Source organism: Pecten maximus, chromosome 6 (genome assembly GCF_902652985.1).
Source record: "Pecten maximus chromosome 6, xPecMax1.1, whole genome shotgun sequence".
NCBI classification, from domain to species: Eukaryota; Metazoa; Mollusca; class Bivalvia; order Pectinida; family Pectinidae; genus Pecten; species Pecten maximus.
The window spans coordinates 21,674,894-21,696,334 of NC_047020.1; the positions used below are offsets into that span (position 1 = coordinate 21,674,894).

A 21,441-nucleotide genomic window follows, 5' to 3' on the forward strand; every position below is an offset into this window, starting at 1 on the left:
TTAGACTGAAAACTTTCACCCATTATAATATAATCTCCCATATGGTGCATGTCTCATTTGTTAACAATTTTGGATTAATTGTAAAGACATGTTTATTTTATCAATTGATGTCCGACATTTTCGTTTTATGGACAGAGGCTCAAACTTATAATCCGTTGGTTGTCGCCAGTGTTAGAGTTACCTCCCTGACTATGCTGATATAGCAGAGTAACTTCCCTTCGTTTCGTTCTCTCGGTGATAAAGCTTGACCGCCGATGGGGCCGAGAATGGGAATGACAAGAATTATGACAAGTGATTTTAAAAGAAAACGAACGAAAGTGTGTCTGTTTTATATCGTTTATTCTCAGTGCAATGCAGTAGGCAAATGAATGTTGCGTACATATAATACCACTTGTCCCATAAACAATATAAATGAAATGTGTAACAAAAAATTCTTTCTGCGAAAGGAAAAGAAAGAATAACAGTGACGATATCCCCATTATACCAAACCTAACATTATCCCGCGAAATTATCGTGAATAACAAATAGAAACTCCACGATAAATATTTTTTTAAAAGTCTATTGTGAATTATTCGATACATAAACTTCTTGGCATATTTCCATAGAGAAAAAAACGCTTTACTTAATCTATTTGAATAATTGATATACATGTATTTTATGTACGACTAAATTCCTTCACAAATTTTGCAAGAAAAATGCAAAATTCGTATCTCATTTTGCATGCATTAAGATAAGGGGAGGTAACTGGGTTATGTTCATTTAGGATTCACTGATATCACAAATGTATCAAATTAGACTCAAATCAATGAAGAGACACTGATAATTTATATGAACTCTTTGTGTGACCGTAACCATAAAGAAAATACATATCATATTCTCAACTTAAAAATATAAAGATTAAAAAAAATAAAATAAAAATGTTAGCTTAGACAACAATTTCATAAAAGATGCAGAGAATTAGTGATAATGCAGCGTCCACACAAACTGACCACAAACTGGCCACAAACTGACCAGTGTAGAAATCAATCGCCTTTTCCCTGATACAAATAACCAGTAAAATACTTTTATACATGAACATAGATAGTAGGCCATAATATCAAACTTAATGATTCATTATAATACTTAGGGACTTAATAATCAAATTTGACTGAGCAATACTGATATTGCAAAACGTCATCACTCATTCCTTGAATTTTTTATAATACACATGCGAAAGTTTGATTTGTGTGAGAATGTTCTAATATGTTCCTCAACACTGAAAAATCGATAAAGCCTCAATGTAAATTATTAGACCATCGATAGTCGAAACATTGGCTTCAGAAACGAAATATTGTTAAATTCAATAAATATGGAAATAAAAACGATACTTAAATATGTTGTATACTTAATATGTAGCGTAATATATGTTTAGGCCATTTCCCAATCACATGTGGTGTACAGCATGGTTGTAGACTTTTTTTTTATCTATTCTGAGATGAAAGCCATACATGGAGATGAAGTTTTGGATAAGAAAATATCAACTCTAGTTCACATCGTTTAAAAACTATACATAACTATTTATCATTTATATCATCTAAAAATGTAAATAATCGAGGAAACTGTAAATCCGTTAATTTATCAGCTGATTTTTCCTGTCGGGTTATTTTCAATATTTGTAATAGCATATGAAATCGACATCCCTTGAATCCCATTGAGCCAAAGGTGATGTATATTACCACTAGGTAATCGTATTATAAATCAGCGAAGTATCTATCACGACGGTCTTACGACTGTACACGGTTTAATATTGATTCTCCCGAAAGAGTTATCATTGCTAAAACATGTACGTCTTATACTGAGCAATTAATAACAAATTGAATATATAATACATTTACATGTGTATTCATAATGCTATAAAATGTGATAGGATAATCCTAAATTACTATTTATAGTATACAAGCGGTGAAGTAATAAAAACACTGTATCTAGCATTTTACCAGTAAGTCTACGCAATACAAAGTGTAAGCATAAAAATATTGGAAAATCTTAATTATTTTTTAATTAAAACACAATCTTCATCACGTAGAAAAATAGACTCCTGTTAATATGATGACTAGATCTATACAACTCACATGACTTGTTTTCCTTCGTGGAAGAAAAACAACCGGAGATAAAGAATATAGCTTTCTTCTTAATTATAATATTTAAACATAAATACATATAGATATGTGGAAATCATAAACAAATAAATTGTGAATTATATCCGAAATCACCGCCAGGAAAAGAACAAACCAATCTCGTTCGTCTTCTAGGAGAAAGTGGAATCTCTTTTCGCTTCTGAACCATTTCAATGACATGTAATTTGAGATTCATTAAAAACCGGGGACAAAAAAAACAAGGGAAAAATGAACATAAACATAACAATTTGGGTTGGTAAACGAGTGTCATTTGGATTAGGTCAATATTAAATTAAAAACAAATGTTAATGAAAAATTAGGCGACTTATATCACAGACTACATCCAAGGTGTTGAGCAACAAATGCTCCAGGCATCGTTGATTGGTTGTTTACAATCACGTGATAAGATCACGTGTGTACAGGGCCAGGCCAATCAGTGGCCCTGTCCAACATTGGCACGGCTCCATGGGTCATTGAAAGCCGCGGGAACATAGATGTTTTAGACCGCTGTTGCATTCGTAACACAGGGTGGTTTAACTCCGTGCTAGAGCAATTGTAGTTTAAATTTTGCACATCTGAAAATAAGTTCAGAAAAATGATACTACAATGTAACTCACAACTCATTACACCAGTCTAAACGATATCTAGTTAATACTATCAAGGGAGATAACTCGTACTAAGTGATGGGTCATCAAGAGTTACGTCCCATATCACAACATCATGTCGAAAGTTTAACCTTTACGTCAACATCATCAAAATGTTTCATACCGCTGGGTTTATATATTCTATCAATTCCCGAAAATAACTTCGAGTATAAAGATACTGAAATATCTAACATAAAATGAGGAAACATTTGGCGACTTGAACAGACACTTATCGTGATGTTTGGCAGTTTAAAAAGTGTGATATGGCATAAATCACGTGCTTCAGAATGTGCCAAGATAAAAAGTGAAAGATCACAGATTGCTTTAAAACGACGAATACACAACAAAAATCTGAAACAAACAACAAAAATTCTGAGCAAAAAAAGTTTTGAAGATCTGTCAATAAAATTCTGTTGAAATGCAGACACTGTAAGGGATGATAACAGTCGGTCTTGTATCACAATTCCTCTAGCAAGCACACACTATTGTTATTCAGGTCATGGCGCATGTCACGTATATAATACTAGCACTTAAAGAGATTAACTACAGCTAAAATTGACACTTTTAACGGCCTAGACGACAAATTAAATTTATTTCAATTCTATGACAAACCATTACTTAGGGAAATATTTCCCCACGTTTTACCTAATACGTTTAACTTTTTTCTAAAACCTACTCATGTTGTTTAGATTGATATTTCCATCATGGATATATCACGTGACATTACGGAAAACAATATTAGAGTTGATGTATTTTGTTATTGTGTTAAGATGATATTTTTTATCTTAATCATTTCGTGACGAAACACTCAGACACATACACAATGTATGCATCATGTTCGATAATTCCAACTTTATCTTCATTTCTATTCCAGTAAATGACGAACAAAACGGGCAGTGGATATGAGATATTCAATGACAATATTTTAATAATGATATAATGTAACAATACTAGCGACCAATCACCGACTACGACAGAAACATGGGCGGGGTGTAAGGTACAGATATGGGTGTAGATGGCGTTCTGGATCCTTTCATTGGTAGAGATATTGGAGTGGGCGGTATATGCATTCCCAATCTGTTTTGACACCCGCTATCGGGTCTGCCACACGAGGGCGTGCTTGGCGAGCGGTGGCTTGGGGTCGGTGTACGACCCAGCCGGAAAGGGTGGACTCCCGAGGAGTTGGCACTATAGTTCGAAATGGGTGTGCTTGGAGGTTTGAAAGAACGTTTGGAATTGACAGAGGCGCGTGAATGTGGGCGGGGCGGTGGCGGCTGTACATTCATAACTCCGCCCATCGGTTCGGCACCGCCCATTTCGTAGGCCGCTAACATCTTCCCGACCAAGTCTTTCTCTGAAACAGATTAGAAAATCGAAGCACCGTATAAACGACACTCACAGACACTGCATGGCAACCACACCAAACAACACATAAAACCGGAAGTAATCAAAAACAAGAAACCGGAAGTCACAAAATGATATCTTAAATGCGTTTGATTTAGGTATAAAATACCTATTTGACATGTTTTGTAAGATAAATTAAAATTCTAAGGAAATTTGCAGTGAAATTTTGAGCGAGTCCAGTTATGTAATTTGTATCAGAATTACTGTTCATTTCTTTATTTGGTATAAAATAATTATAGCTTGTGACAATCGGTTCGTTCTGTCGGACAATTGACAACGTGACAGAAGTACAATTCTATACCAGCAATGGTACAAGAAGCATTACAACAAGATGTCTGTGCATTGTGTGGTATTCGTGCTTAATGTGAAATATGTAAGTTTTCAGACACCAGAGGCGTCACATTACATAAAATAAAACTGAATTCAAAATTATTTTAAAAACAATTTCGTGCATATTAAGTGTCTTTTGTATGTAAGAAATTAATCATATAAAGAAGTGACACATGAGACCATCAGGTTATGCCCGTGATTAGAAAATTGACATGTGTTTCTTCACGTTTTTGACAAAAGCATGCAAACTGTAGAGACAAGCATTGTGAATGTATATACCGGCGGTAAAATGACGTCATGACATGTAAATGTCCATAGGTTATCATGATCATGTGACACAGCGTGCAAACCAATCAGAGCAAACTTGCCAAACATCTGGGTTTTAAAAACGCTTGATTTCAAAACAGGGCAAATATATATGGCACAAAACACAATATGATACAAATTGCAAATTTGTACCTCTATTGCAGAAGAGTTCTTACCTTCTCCTTCCGTTTTCTCTAAGTGTTTCCGAAGAACCTCAGCCCCGATTTTCTTGCCAGATTCCTTAATCTGCGTAACAACAGCTGGCGAGTTGTCGTTATAATGGCGATCATATGTAGTCCTCTGTTTAATGTGCATGTACCTAGACGAGGCGGTGGGTACTGTAAAATATTGATAGGCATTTAGGAGGCAATCATCACAACAATTAGTCAAACTTAACCCCTCACCCAGCCCCGCTATTGTTATTAGTGTTGCCTGTTGGGTTTAACATTATGAACACACAAGGTATGGCGCATATAAGCCTGTTTCGACCTAATGGTGACCGTTTTCAAATACAAAAATAAACTGAGTTTTTAATATAACCCTTAAATCTATAACATATAATAATTCTATGTTCTTATATGCGAAAAATGCGTTTGTTAGTTGTAATGGATTTTTCATTGAATGACTGTAAATTTGCACCATCGGGCAATTTGTGGGAGATTTTCCAGGATTCAAATAATTTCTGACGTAGAGTATGGGAAGACCAACTTTTATAATGTCTGATTTTATTCTATAGCAAAGGTCAACTAAAATCCCATTCTTAAAATGTGGTCCTCCGATGCGGTATCGAAAAATTGAAGAAACGTAGTTGATGAAATATTTCTATATAGCATTGACTAGACTGTATAAACTTCATATTTCCATAGCTGATAAGATAAAACCACCGCTAACAACCCGAAGGTTCGGAGTGTGAATCACTAAGGTGTATCTTTTCATATTTTGTTATGTTTCTTAATACCATTTTATTTTTCTTGGTCGTATTTGAAAGATATTTTCAACATTAAATGCATATCTTATATAAAGCATTCCTATAAAGATATAAATGTTGAAATAGAAAACTTTCACTTCAACAAAAAAAAGGATTCATGTAAGAGATTTACATCGTGTTATTCAAAGTAAAAACAGCGTCGACAAGAGACATAAAGGGATAGGAAGTGTAAAATTACTATTTGATATGTCAATTTTACAATATTTCATATGGTATTGATTGACTACATAATCCGTTCATAACGTACAGCGCCAATGGACCATTGCGATCTATTTTGGTAATGTGGAATCACTGAGATCACGTGATATCTTTAGCCCAGTGTACTTGGCATAGGTCAGGATAAGCGAAAAACGACCATACTTCTTTCGAAAACGAGAACAATTTTCTCTACCAAAAGCGGAAACACAACAAAATTCTTTTTTACGTTTTTGTATGCAGGTGAATCTATAACGGAAGTACTTACTTGTACCGGAAGCGACAAGCTGTTTTTTCTTGTTGCTACCGTAGCGTGAAGCCGGAAGTCTAAGTTCATCTTGCTGGGATGGGGTTTGGAAGGAATATCGGGCCACGGAGTCCAGTGTGTAGGGGATGTTGGCCTTCCAATCCGGAGGTAGGTTGTATGCACTCTTCACTTGGAAACCTATAAATCAACCATGTCTGTCAAAACAAATCTTCTGCAAACATGTTTTCTATTGAATGATGAGCGACATCTATGTTGATTAGAGACTCAAGTTGTGGAAAGTTCGGGTTGGATAAGAAAATGTTAACGTGTATATTTGTAGATTATAGAATTCCTAAGGTGAGGACTGTCGAATTTGCGTTCACACACAACACTGTGTGCGCACAAACCTTTAATAACTTAAATATTCAAGTCTCTTAATCAAGTAAATCTACCAGGACAGAATTCCTAAACAAACAAAAAAAACAAAATAAAACAATGTTGCCCTGAATGACCTTAGTTATTATTATCATTATTATCTTTTTCAATATTTGAAATCAGTTTTCGGACATTCCTACTACGACGTTTACTGGAGCAATGTCCCTTATATCGGTATATGAATGCCAGATTCGGTAATTTCGGTACAGTGCAGGGAGGTTGCTATCTCCCCGAACTCCGTCCAGATAAGGGAGCCTTCATTTTCTACAGGTAAACACGTACATGGCTCCTTATCTCGATGTATTTTTATCATAGAATTGTTACTTTTTTAGAATGAATCTGAAAACTTTCATCTCTTTGGGTAAAACTTCCGGAACGGAGTTGGGAGGGTTATTACCTTCGACTAGGTATCCTTATCTCCCCCCCCCCCCCCCCCCCCCCCCCCCCCCCCCCCCCCCCCTCTTTTCATGGCGGGGGCATGTAAACACATAAAATGATATAATTCATGTTTATTCAAATTATTGTCACAAAACAGGGATGGTAACAACACAGGAGTCATTATTACCGTGTAGTAATTCCACTATAAACCAGGGAGGGGTCCTTAACTGGAGGTAGTTCCGGTATAGGGCAGGGGAAGGGGCTCACTTTTAGTAAGTCCACTAAAAACCAGGGAGGGGTCCTTAACTGGAGGTAGTTCCGGTATAGGGCAGGGGAAGGGGCTCACTTTTAGTAATTCCAGGGTCCTTACCTTGTGGTATTCCACTATAAGCCAGGGAGGGGTCCTTACCTTGTGGTATTCCAAGGAAGTCACTTTGATATGTAGACTGACACAGCCGCTTGTGAACCTGTTTGATCATATCGTCTGTTAGCTCTTCAGACCACGGACTGTCTTTCTGCTCTGCACGCGCCCTGGACGGGAACTTCCATACCATGAATGACTGGGAACATACAAGACACTTTTCCATAAGACGCTACATCCACTAACCGCCTAACATGTGTTCATATGTCAATTTACTTCCTCGAATCAAACATGGTTAAAATTGTTCTAATTAATTACATAGCACGGAATACAGGATGGTCAAGGTATCGCCTAAAACAAACAATAGATCATTGACAATTTGTCATGTCTACATATACCTATTGTAAACGTTTTTACAAAAATGAGTGCTCAAATATGGGGCTGTTATTATGTAATTTTCATATTAAGTTGACGTGAAACAACTCTACGATAAAAATATATACTTTATAAATGAGAAAGTATCCTTGACATGTGGCAAAGGAACTTAATCATATGTTGTATCATATTACTAATTTCTTAATTAAGTTAAAAAGCATTAAAATGATATTGTACATTTAAAAAAAGCTAAAACAAAGTTGTATAGACACGCATACTTCTAAAAATAAGAAATTTCCAAAGATTTTGCTCAGAATGACATTGTGACACACAATGAAACCTATATCGTCTATAATGATATTTAAGGCGATATGTTAAAACATTATTGAGTATGTTTGCATCAACAATGAAACAATGTAATAATATTGAATCCACGTTATACCAAAACAAAAAAACAAAAAAAACATACCTGTGCCAACACACGAACTATCCTTTAATCATAAAAAAAATCTGAGGTGTTGTCGCAATATATTTTTTTCTTACATTAACTATGTTACAATTTACAGGCAAAGGGAGGGAAAATCTTATCGACTTGTTACCAAACATCAAAGTCGGGCCTTCACACATTCCTGTCATGGTAATATCAACAGGAAATACGTCCTTATGTAACACAATGCGTCAGAAATAATACATGATAACAATACAACTGAACCGGAAGTGAGTCCACTTACCTCAAGTGGGTGTGGTTTATTGTTTCGTGAACCGGAAGCGGTGCCGCTCCTGACGGGGGAGGCAGGGCGCTGAGATACACTGGCGAAATCGTTGTGGTATGTGGTGGCGCCAATAGGGCCGCTTAGGTCATGTGATGCAGCAAAGCCTTGTGATGACATAGGCCTGGACAACAAAAATACAACTTCATTACAACTGAACTTCAGACCACGGGCAGGTAGTAATTTACAAACTGTTGAAATGAAGTACACGGTGGTATGAAGGTGTAAGCGGTTATAACAGGATCAGAAAACGACCCTCAGGAGGGATTGATAGTGAATAGACCTGCATCACTCGGTGTCAATATCAACAAGATTATATCATATTTCAGAAATCACAAAAATAAATCATTGTACAGCGTTTAATAGGGATATTTATCGTACATAACGGCTATAATTGTTTGTGAGACCTTCAGTGTTAACCCTATTCAGAGTCTTTATTTAAAGTGGTTTAATCAAGGGTCCGTTCAGTCGGCCTATATAAAGAGAACGTTAATTACACTTTCATTATAACTGAACTGTATATAACCCGCACACGCCAGACGGAACCGATACACACAACACAAAGTCTAACTTAATGGAAACGGCAGCAGAAACTGGGTGATGTTCATAACTAAAACCGGAAATCGTGCGTTGGAAAGTTTTGTCTGGCTCTAGGTTTCTGATAACAATCACACACTACAATGATAATGATGTCAAAGTCCTTGTAACATTTAAGGTCACGGTGACGTCACGTTAGATAATGTTCGACTAGGATATTGCATTTCAATGTCGATTTCTTAAATTTCCAAACAAGAGTTAAATAGAACCGATCACTTTTCTGTGTGATTTCGAAAGGACTCATAAAAGCCTTTTTCTAGACAACAATCATATCATAGCCCCACCCCTCCAAGACACACCCTAAAGTTGTGCAGAGTTATTATTACTACGGCGCCGGGAACAAGTGATGTTTTAGTGTTTTCATAAACATCAGGGGGGGGGGACTGTCATCGGCGGCCAAATATCTATCTAACCCAACAGAGATCTACCCCCATCCACCCCACCGTCGTCAATGGGTTTTCGAACTCGTGCTCTGGATAAGAGTAGACTGAAGCTCTGAAGCTACACTCTCTCCTAGAACACGGATTCATGACGCACCTGCGACAGAGGAAAGTTTCTGTCAGCAATATATTATTGTAAGACATCCAGATATATGGATTCTGTGAATCAAACTGTTAAATCACATCGCGATTTTACGACATTTACCGTAAATAAGTAATATAAATACACTATCGATAACGAAGACTGCTGTGTTACAACACTATAATTGGAAAGTTCTTTAGATAACTCTGGTTTAATTTCCGTAAGGAATTCGATGACGGTATATCACGCGGGCCGACTGATTATAACTGTAATTAAAAGGTCCCCACAGAAAGCTCATTACCGTTAGACAGACGCGAGGCCATTTGATATGGTGTTACGGTAGTATATGGTGATTGGCACGTATTCATTTGAATAGTCGTTACATAAGTCACGTAATTACTTATATATATATAAACAGGTACCGATCGCATGTGATATTTACAACACAGATGACATTTTTGCGGTATTATTAAAATGTAAACAGATCAAAGCGATATATCCGTGTGCAAAAGGCACAATGAAACGTAACTTTTAATATGAATTCAACAGATCTACATTATAATTTTTGTTACCTCATAAATATAATTACGTAGCCATTATTCGGTTTATGGTAAATCGTTTACACATGTATGCTTGTTATGAAGCCTAAGTTACAAACGTTCTAGAGGAAGGTACAACTGGATACCACGTGTCACACTGGATATAAACACGATGACAACGAATTCACGTGACACCGCTAGTGTTCATTTGGACTATGAATGTCAAATGAAAATCCAATGCGTACATTTTTTTACCATTTAAATGTTAATTAACGAAAGAAAAACATTTGTTTTAAATCATAATTTTATCCCAACTGAAAAAATGAACGATCATAATAAAATGTTTTTGCTAGCATTCAACTGAACAGCAGTTAACATTCATTGGTGGGGTTATTGCCTGGCAAGGGCTTACCGTCGAATAAATACGATACCATAACTTAAAGTGTATTAAAGTACCTTACCACTACGTCTGTGTTTATATAACACATGGCGACTAATTGGATTTCTATTTCATTAAGTCTCTGTACACCTCGGAATTGGGATGTAGAAGATTAGTAGTATAAACATACTTAGGTCTGTAATAGGTCGAGTTATCACTCAAAATCATATATCTGTAATCCCATAAACCATACAGTCCGCAAATAGGTTAACCCCCTAAACCACGCTGACCCAGGGTCCAGTAATGACAAAGTCATCGAGTGTGGAATATTTTAACATGATACCTTCACGTATGAGAAATCGTTCTGTATACAGATGTAGTGAGTTACAACATTTGTTATGTAATTGAGCATATATAAGTGAAGTTCAGCTCCAACTACGTCATACCAATGCTCTATACAATATGATCATATCACAAACACTTTATCATGATTCCTGATCCCTGTAACCGATGCCAAGGTTAAATTCAAGCGTTTGTGACACTTTGGTCTGACTTAACTATTTATAACGGAAACTTTGTAATTCAAGTGTCAATTAACCTAGCCGAGATCCACAGTCCAATGAGTCCATACTTATCATAACTTAATGCTTTACTAACCGAAATCTTACTATCCGGATCCTAACTGTAGTCTCAGTAACCGGATTCACATTAGCCAGGGTGATATTAACCTGCTATTGTGACCCATGTTTCCAATAACTGGATTTCCTCACGGAGTTCCACTTTCCGTTCACAAATTAACTGGATGTCTCCATGGAGTTCCAACACCAAATAACTCCATTTCCTCACAGAGTTCACTGGATTTGTTTTTATCAGAGTCTACTATCCGAACTCATATTGACAGGACTCCATAACATTGCATTTATATTAACCTTTAACCGGACAGAAATAACAAACTGCTGAGAAAATGTGGAGCAGACCTTTAGTGTATTTGAACATATAATAAAGTCTCTACCCTTGGTCTTTATTTGTTACTGAATTTAAACACACACACACATATATATATATAACAGGAATAAGATATTACCTGATAGCCGTCACGCTGGATTCCTTGTGAGGGTAATCTTTATTATACGTAGTTTGGTAGGGGTTTCTTCCACCTGTAACGGAAAACCAGACTGGTAAACATCTTTCATCAATACATGTAAACGGTGGCAGACAAGATATCACCTCTTTCTGTCATAACATCGACTTGCATGTAACATATATATTTATATTTATCTATATATAAGAAACAAAAATGTATGAAATATCTTAATCTTGGAGGCTTTCCCAAATAAAAAAATTCCCGGAAAGTTTCTTATCACCAGGCGTGTAAAATATTTCTATGTGGACGTTTTGAATCAAACTTGTTCTGCGCTCGCTGACACCCTAGTATTCATTCTGAGAACATGACATTTCCTGGATTTTACCTTGACCTACATTTGACCTAAATCTGTATGGCGGATGCCGCCATGACCTAGATCTGTATCGCGGATGTCGCCATGACCTAGATCTGTATGGCGGATGTCGTCGTGACCTAGATTTGTATGGCGGATGTCGTCGTGACCTAGATTTGTATGGCGGATGTCGCCATGACCTAGATCTGTATGGCGGATGCCGCCATGACCTAGATCTGTATGGCGGATGCCGCCATGACCTAGATCTGTATGGCGGATGTCGACATGACCTAGATTTGTATGGCGGATGTCGCCATGACCTAGATTTATATGGCGGATGCCGTCAATGAAGCAGAAGACGCTTACCCTCTCGGAACGTTTTCTTTTATTCTCCAGTACTTTTTCAATTGTCTCAATGGAATCTATATTTTGTTCATATTTTGCCACGTCTTATCGATCTATAGCCAGAATGGCAATATCGTTTTCATGTTTTATTTAGGTTTACTTTCTGATTACCTATGAGTGCGAATTGTTCGGTAGATTATTCAGACTTGATAGCTACTGAGAATATGCAGTATTTTGTGAGATCCTCCATAACTAATTGATGAAATAAATCATGATTTCAAAACTACGAAAACGATACGACTAACAAAATTATGGTACAATTTGTCGTATATTGACATAAAGTAAAAACACGAAAAACCCAAAATTGTGTCGAGTACAGTGCGGCATACGTCATATAGTCTCGGTGATAACATATAAACTTATGTTATTGTAAAAATGGGTCAGTTTATGTTCTGTTTTCGTACTGCTTCAACATCATCATTAAAATTACAGAAGCAGAAATAAAATCTATCATCACTGAATTCGTACATTATTGGTTACAATAAGTTACCTAATGAATTCTGAAACATCCTACAAAATATAATTTGTATGCAATTAATTGAACTTTACAATGTATCATTTCTCTATAACATAAACAATTTAATAAAATAATGTCCAACAACATTGTATATTCTGTTTTTACATTGTATGTGTATAATATAAATATTATAATTGTAGGATAAACACTGTAGCTGAGTGTATTTAAACTAAAATAACATAAACAATGTAGCATTCGTGTTATAATGTACTAATACTACCAGTGTACAAACTCTCCCGGGGGCCCCTTTAAATCCACCTTTTCAATTAGACTTACCGTAAGTTGGCATGGCTGTGTGAGGCCTTTCCACGGGGTAATAATTCGAATTTCTTATTTCTTGTCCAAATTTTAGATTAGTAAGCAGCTGTAATGCCTTTTCCCTATCAGCACTAGATTCTGTTTTGTCGTAGAATTCTTCCAAATCTTTAGTTAATCCCTTGGTTATCACATTTTCCCCAACCTGTAAAGAAAACGTTGGAAATTAAACTTTAATTAAGATAGAAAACATATATTGACAGTGCGTTGACGATCCCTTATCTGTAGCAACTTAAACCAGTTTTGTTAATTTTCACCAGTCATAGCTTACCCTGGGTTCATCGTAAACCGGAGCCATGTCGGGATACATGGCGTACGAATTCATCATGTTGAGTCCGGTATCGATATCAGTCGCCATTTTTACACCGGAGTGTCTCACTCTTATGTAAAAATGACTTCGATTGGCTCAAACGGAGCACGTGTTCGGAGATAGTTTGTTGTTGTTACGGCCCACCGCGTCCAGTTGCCAGGGTCCTCCGAGAGACGCTTTATTCAATCGCACGCTTGAAATCTCATTCAAAACATTGAAAAGTGTATTATTTTTCTCACATACCCACAGGAATACACACAGCGCTAATATTGTTATCATAAATAGCTTTATAATACTTTAATAACATAAGAAAATGTTTTTTATTTTACATCGAAAAGGTTTGTTGTTCGAGCGTGTATTGATGTCAGAACGATAAGACGCTGTTTGTTGTCGGGGACAATTTCGTTTAAAATGTAATGAATTATCCTACGCTAGTGTGTAGAGGACGTTGATATATGGTGTCGGTTTGGCCTCGGCCGATGTGCTGGGTGGATATGGTATGGTAATTACCAGGTGAAATATGTTATCGATTTATATTCAGGCTGAAACCAGTCTGCAGTACATGTATATTTACGATTCAACTTACAATCAGTCGGCAACTTCACGTCAAACTCAGTTCGACCTACCAATATAATATTAGATAGAAGAACGTCATTACTAATGCTGCCAGAAAAAACACTACAATAACATAGAATTTTATAAAAGATGTTCAAAAGTGTATTTAACAATTACGATTTTATATGTGTACTTTAAAAACATAAGAATTGATGCCTAGCCTTTTAGAGCTAAAAACAGGAGTGTTTCGTGGTGTCTCCAACAATTCCTTTACGAATACAAACGTAATTGATTACCGAAATGCCCCCCCCCCCCCCCCCCCCCCCAAAGGAATATAATATATATAAATAGAAATAGATAAATACATAGATATTTAAACAAAAATTGGAAATGAGTTTGTTTAAACGTAAGCGAGAAAAGTACAGCGAATTCGACATTGCGAATACTGCATGTTAACTTATCCAGATGGCGTGTCCAACAAAGCACGAACAGAAAATTTATCATTTATCAAATAACTTAATAGATCAGTGACGTATGAGGGTTGAAAAGAAATAATTATAACAAAAATATGTTTCACATTTGTGTTGTAGCATTTATAACATTTTGTTTATGTATATCATATTAAGGTTGGGCTTGGTTATGTGCTGTTTAACGTCCTATCAACAGATTATGTCATTTAAGGATGGCGTTAAGGGATAGTACCTCGGTTGATAAATATTCTTGAATTCCTGGCCATGTCGTGGCATTTTTTCGGTTTTAATAGCGATAAAAGTGTCACTGATCCAAACGTTATCGTAATACCGGCTATATCTCGTAATTTATCGTATAGGTGGCCTGTACGACGAGAAGACGAAACGAAAAACTCGTCGTTTATCAGTTAATAAAAAAAGTACGTAATACACGTAATGTTTACAGCTAACATCTTACCGAACCATTATTAAGAAATTATTTGAAATATAATACTTCTCACACTGTATAAAACACGCAGGAAAGAGGTTCAGTCTAAAGAAGTGGAGCTCTGAATTCTGTAATTAAATCGGCTCTGCATGAAATTAAAGAAAAAAGCTTTCTCTTGAACACAATAGGTCTTAGTTCGTAGTCTGTATAAAACCTGTCACTCCAGTTAAATAAACGAGACACCAGAATGTTTGTACAAAAGTATGTGTAATCACTGTGGAGCAATGGTCGCCGAGGTTCGGGGTGAGAACCTCTTTATTTGTTTTATATATCAAAGAATGATGTGTATTTAAAGTAGAAAGACAAACGAGCAATCTTATCGGGTAACATGGACATGTCATTTTGATAAATCAATTTCCACTTGCATGAAACGAAAAAGGGGAAAAGGGTGGTGGGGAATACACATACTTAAAGTGTTTTGATATTTGTGTGAATGTCTTTGCAGTTTATATTTAAACAAGAGTAAATAGCCCCTGTTATAGAGATAAGGGCGGCTTTACTGTACGGCTTGTGTCTCGATCGTGTACCATTTGTAGTCGTGTGTTCAACTCTAAATGTTCTTTCTTTCTTTCTTCTCTGTCTTTTTCGTACCAACTATATTGATTTTGTGGCTCTCTTTGTGAACGTATCAAAAGTCAGGGATGATATCGATAATCCGTAAACATTTGATCAAATCTGTATGACAAGCGTCAGTTACTCTAATGAGAAAAACATTTGTAAACCTCAGGGTTTTAGATTAAACTTGAATATAGGAGCCCTTCATGCTCCTCAATCTGCTATAATACAGTTTATTGCTACCTTACAGATGGGAAAATGCAGTTTTAATCTGCACGCCTGCTCGTTGTTCAGTCTGTCACACGATTAATAGACAGAGAGTCGGGTGTCCCCACAAGGTTACCACTTCCGGTAAGTCAGAATGTCGAGTTAACGAAACCTTGACCCATTGTTGTCCACAAGTCTGGATATAAACTGGGGTCAGCGCTGTCGTATCGACCTTGACCCATTGTGTTATAAAACTGGGGTCAGCGCTGTCGTATCGACCTTGACCCATTGTGTTCAAAAATAGATACTGTCGCGAAATATTTATCTTTTTCGACCCATCAGTGAAAAAATGCCGTTTTACAACGCCTTTTCGATTTTTCGACCTGAACATCTAAGAATTTGTTTACTACTGTCATCCAAGACTTGTTAATTTAATCAACCTAGTCTATTTTTATATTAATAAATGAGAAGGAAGCTTAGCTCGACACGTGAAAAGATTAACTTTCTCGTCATTGTTGAGTTAGGTATAAAGAACAGTATTGGCCACGGGGACTTGGCACACATTCTTTAATTCGTACCAATTCCATAAGGTACAGTATCGACCAAGCGAAATCAAATCAATCGAGAAAGTGTTCTATATACATGTATTAAATATTCTGGCCTTTTTTAAAGGAATAATACGTGACTGTTCCTTTTATGCATTTTTGAAATTTCTATATAATCATTGGAAACGCGATATCCCTAACAACCATGCACTGCCGTGGATTTTATCTGTGTTTGAAATTGATTACATCACGTGATAGAAAAAGAACAAGAACCTGACTGTAGACAAGGACAACGACCAACAAGTGTGGAGACAGTTTACAGGGAGTCCATTCACTTGACGGGTTTACGAGACACTTGGAGGTGAAATAGACCCCTGTAACACGATCGGTTTACATTACATACAGTCACCAAGATGATTTCTACATCCAACATGTACACATCGCGTTTATGAAGATAATTTTAACCCACTTCAAAATGTTAAATATGAGTGTAGACCTAATGGCAGTTTATGACGGATCTTATATTTGTTGTTTGAGCTACAGTTGTATAAACTCTACCCATAAAAGGACAACATTTTATAAATACTGAAAAAGATCATGTCTGCTGCTGTTAAGTAAGGCATAATCATCTCAGTTCAATCACTATATATAGTACACTGGGTGGTCGGGTGGCGCAGTGCGGTAACACTCGCCTTCACCTAAGCGGTCGGGGTTCGATTCCCTGATCGGACTTGGATATGTATAAAGTCACCTGCCCGGCCACGTGGGTTTTCTCCTGGTATCCCGGTTCCTCCCACAGTGAGACCCCTCGCGCGCTCAACTATCCGAACCAACAAGAATGATTTATGTAAAATAAATAAAGTTTATATTTTATACAACTATCGCGAAAGTTATTGGCGGAGATTGGTAAAACAAGGTACAGTAACACAAGCATGTGAAATGTGTCATGTTTCATACCCGTTCTGTAACTTAACTTTCTCGGTCTTGGGCTTTACAGAATTAAACTGTTACAAAATTTCCAAGTGATAAGTAAGGGAGTATAATACACAGAACCGATTACGGTCCGTGCTTCCTTTGCTGTAAAGCAGCGAGTCTTTGGAGACACGGACCCACAACGAGACACTCACCAGCATCTACTGGTACACTGACCTATTGGTACCGCTAAGTTGTTTAATGAGGAAGTAAGTAAATAAATTAATTGATGTCTACCACAGACTGATCCCCACAATGGATGATGACACACGATAAACTTCATTTGTCCACGGCGGAATACTCCCATTGTAAAATCAGCCATTTTATGATCAGACACCGTTTGAAGTGTGTGTGTCAATATACCTAAGTAAATACATTGTTGGTTTTGTGTCAACTTTCGCAATTATCATTGTATTATTGCACATGTCAACTTGCAATGCTGCCGAACCCACCACATGAAACCAAGTTTACACAATACACAATAACGTCCATCGTTATAAGGTCATTGCCTTGTACCCAGCATAATAATACCTTGTCAACAAGGTGTGTCAGGGATGATTTACTTAACCACATTCAAAATTAAAGAAAAAATATAACAGTGAGTTTATGTCAAAGGGAACGACAAACAGATCCTACTGTATATATATATGTATTATGTAAAATACCAGTCTAATCTAGCTGCGCGTAAGACTCGAATAGACTATTCAAGTTCATGTGCTAGGCCTATATATGGAAGTTTTGTAATAAAGGAGGGTCTTTTATAACTGTTAACATAGTATTTTATTTGATCACAATAAAATCATATTTATTTTAAAGTATGTAAAAATGTGTGGTTTTTTACTTATTCTTTTCTTATTTTTACGGATTTGGATGTCAGTACAAAGTCGTTATCAATAAACAACGTAATTATAAGAATAAAAAAAAAGATTTCATTTCAGAAAAAACTACTTGTATTACAGATATTGTCATTTTATCTTAAATACAAGTCCTACAGTTTGGTCGCACAATTATCAAAATTTCGACGTGTTCAATATACAGTATATATCCTAAAAACATTATATATCGCAATATACTTAAATTAGACTTTGTAAGTCCGCTCCTCTACGATACATTGCAGTGTATCAAAGAGTATCGTAGAGGAATGGACATTACAAGTCTAATTCTAATTGGATTGCTATGTATCGATATTTTGAGGGAACAAATGAAAAAAAAAACTTAAAATCTATAAGGAGTAGGAAGTATTTAAAGATTTTCAAATACGACGATCCAATAACCCGAGGACATTTTTCCGGACCTACCACACCAGAATTCGCCATATTTTCATTCTCCGTGTCTTACCTGAACGACAGTGTCTATGAAACTGATATCAATACGACAAACGTAATATCGTAATCCACATCAAACGAAATAGAAGATGACCTGTACTGACCTTATGGTAAAAGGAGAAGATAATTCCCTGGATTTTACACGTGAAGAACACGACACCGAGTCCCACAAGCTATAAACAGTGTTGGATGGTACGGCGTCGTTATGCTGACTGTATTGACGGATAGCCTTCACAACCGGACCAATTGCCTTTGTATGTATTCCATGATTTATTAATGTGTTGCTAAGCGGTACCAATAAAACTGACATAATCAATGAATTTATATTGATTCCCTACGATTGATGCAGTTTTTTTCGGTTGGCTGATTTTCGGGTGTATCCAGGTTGTGTATAGGTATGTCACATATAATACTCCAACACAGTGTTGTAGAAACTTGGTCATGGGTCATAAACATATTGATTTTGAAAGGCAATTCAATTATCAGGAGTTAATTCGATGTGATATACTAGGCAGTTTCCACAGTTTTGGATGTAGAAGCGATATAACCGAATGCGAATAATGTAGAAGGCGGCTCGCGGGCTTGGCAACGACACTGTGCGGGCTATAACTAATTGGCGTTATGTCCCTTTGGTGCGCAATTATAAGGCATTATTTTTCTTGTTTCGTTTTCCCATAAAGGTTATTCCCGAGGATTTAACTATACGGACACTCATTGTCACCAGGGGTTATTTTTATGAAAACCAAACAGTATTAAACGCAGAATTGGCGGGGTTCTGGAAATGTCTGCCGTCGTGGTGCTAAGAGAAGCAACAACTGCTTTCATGTTTAACTCGGATGGTATTCGAATTGATGACGTATAATTACCATATACTTACTGAGTTATATACCATATACACGCAGGGACTTGGGGCTTTCCTACAGTGTATACACACAGGGACTTGGGGCGCCCCTAGAGTGTATACACACAGGGACTTGGGGCTTTCCTACAGTGTATACACACAGGGACTTGGGGCTCCCCTAGAGTGTGTACACACAGGGACTTGGGGCTTTCCTACAGTGTATACACACAGGGACTTGGGGCTCCCCTAGAGTGTGTACACACAGGGACTTGGGGCGCCCCTAGTTAGAGTGTATACACACAGGGACTTGGGGCTTTCCTACAGTGTATACACACAGGGACTTGGGGCTTTCCTACAGTGTATACACACGGGGACTTGGACTTTCACTAGAGTGTATACACCCAGGGACTTGGGGCTTTCCTACAGTGTATACACACAGGGACTTGGGGCTTTCATACAGTGTATACACACGGGGACTTGGGGCTTTCCTACAGTGTATACACACAGGGACTTGGGGCTTTCCTACAGTGTATACACACGGGGACTTGGACTTTCACTAGAGTGTATACACACAGGGACTTGGGGCTCCCCTAATGCTTTGAGGAGCTTAATTAAAATTCAATCAAAATTACACCCCTTGGTGGTTATTATCTAGACTATATACAGACATTATCGCCAAGCTTAGTATATATGGAATACTTTTCAATGGAACTTTGCCTGATATTCCCAAGGCATCTTAAGGACCGTACAACAGTCTGTAGGACTGGACCTATTAACGGTGGTTTTAAGGCCGTTTTGATGATCGTTGGGAATCCCTGTTTGAACTTGGAGACATTTGTTATTGACTGCTGTACAGTAATCAGTGTATCGTGGGTAGAGGGGGAGAGGAGGAGGGATGGTCGAAATGACGGGAAAGGGCGTGGTGTTGTAATTACGAAACACTACGTCCGTGTTCCCAATCTAAGGAAGCAGCAGAATACTCCGTATGGTATCATATACACAGACAAAAATGTCTTAACCATTTATATTTGGGTTCAAAATGTAAGAAAACGATAATACAAACTTACCCACAGACGCGTCTACGGCTGGAACATGTATCTGTAGCGCATGGAAACAAAGTATGACGTCATGTCATCGTGACGTCACAATAGATTATATCAACAAACGGAAAATCATGCTATGTTCACATCGAGGCTATAGTTACAATGAATACATTGATTTCCCATAGGTACGTCTCCCCATTTTTTCTATCCAACCTCAACGATGAGGACGGAAAATATCTCTGGAATATATTTTCTGTGTCTTTATTTTAAATTTCTTATTGATTATGAGAAACACAAAGATAAAAGTGGCACATTTATTAGCCTTTACAGATCTAACGACGAACTGATTAAACAAGACAAGAAATACATTGACAAGTAATGGTATGGTGGCACCTTCGTTTCTTATCGCTTTAGTGCGTTCTAAAACAGCGACAACTCGGAATTATAATCTTGTCGCATTTTAATGAAACTAATTATTTGAAGCCATGCATTTAGACCCTGATGATTACTGTATTAATAATGATTATTTTTCAGTATCCACTGTAAATAAAAGAAACTTTTTTTTAGCATTTCCTCATTTACGGCACGAGTCGAAGGTTCCCGACCGACGAACCTGCATATCGCAAGTGTAAATTAGTTTGTAGTAAAGAGATGCTCGCAGACTATTTTACACGACATCCTGAGTATCCAGGTACACACCGACTTAATTCACGTCATGAGTGCTATATAGTACTATATATGTAAAACCCTGGCAATATGCTTGAGGACCAGAACAGGCCAATTACAGTAATTGGGGCTAAGTCTGAGAGGCACCGGATGTAACAGCATTGGT

General features: G+C 37.0%; 1 protein-coding gene across 4 annotated transcripts; it reads right to left on the reverse strand.

Moving 5' to 3' along the window:
* Positions 1–320: 320 nt before the first annotated feature.
* LOC117329228 (testis-expressed protein 26-like) lies at positions 321–20,702 on the reverse strand. Of its 4 annotated transcripts, none has more exons than XM_033887064.1 (8): positions 13,571–13,695; positions 13,261–13,444; positions 11,711–11,783; positions 8,551–8,713; positions 7,493–7,643; positions 6,292–6,468; positions 5,017–5,178; positions 321–2,731 (listed from the first exon to the last, which is right to left on the reverse strand). In XM_033887064.1, exons 1-8 carry the CDS (start codon positions 13,655–13,657, stop codon positions 2,565–2,567), a joined length of 1,164 nt encoding a protein of 387 aa, XP_033742955.1. In that variant the 5' UTR covers positions 13,658–13,695; the 3' UTR covers positions 321–2,564. The 4 variants fall into 4 exon arrangements, with proteins under 4 accessions (XP_033742955.1, XP_033742956.1, XP_033742957.1 ...); XM_033887065.1 differs by lacking the exon at positions 13,571–13,695 and adding an exon at positions 20,634–20,702 and having other exon boundaries at positions 2,570–4,154; XM_033887066.1 differs by lacking the exon at positions 13,571–13,695 and adding an exon at positions 18,830–18,925 and having other exon boundaries at positions 2,570–4,154.
* Positions 20,703–21,441: the final 739 nt, after the last annotated feature.

Coding starts and splice junctions, on each gene's coding strand:
- LOC117329228 (XM_033887063.1), bottom strand. CDS start 13,657: ATGGCGACTGATATCGATACCGGACTCAACATGATGAATTCGTACGCC. Junction 11,784..13,260: donor CACAGCCATGCCAACTTACG/GTAAGTCTAATT, acceptor TTTCCGTTACAG/GTGGAAGAAACCCCTACCAA. Junction 7,644..8,550: donor ATAAACCACACCCACTTGAG/GTAAGTGGACTC, acceptor GTATGTTCCCAG/TCATTCATGGTATGGAAGTT.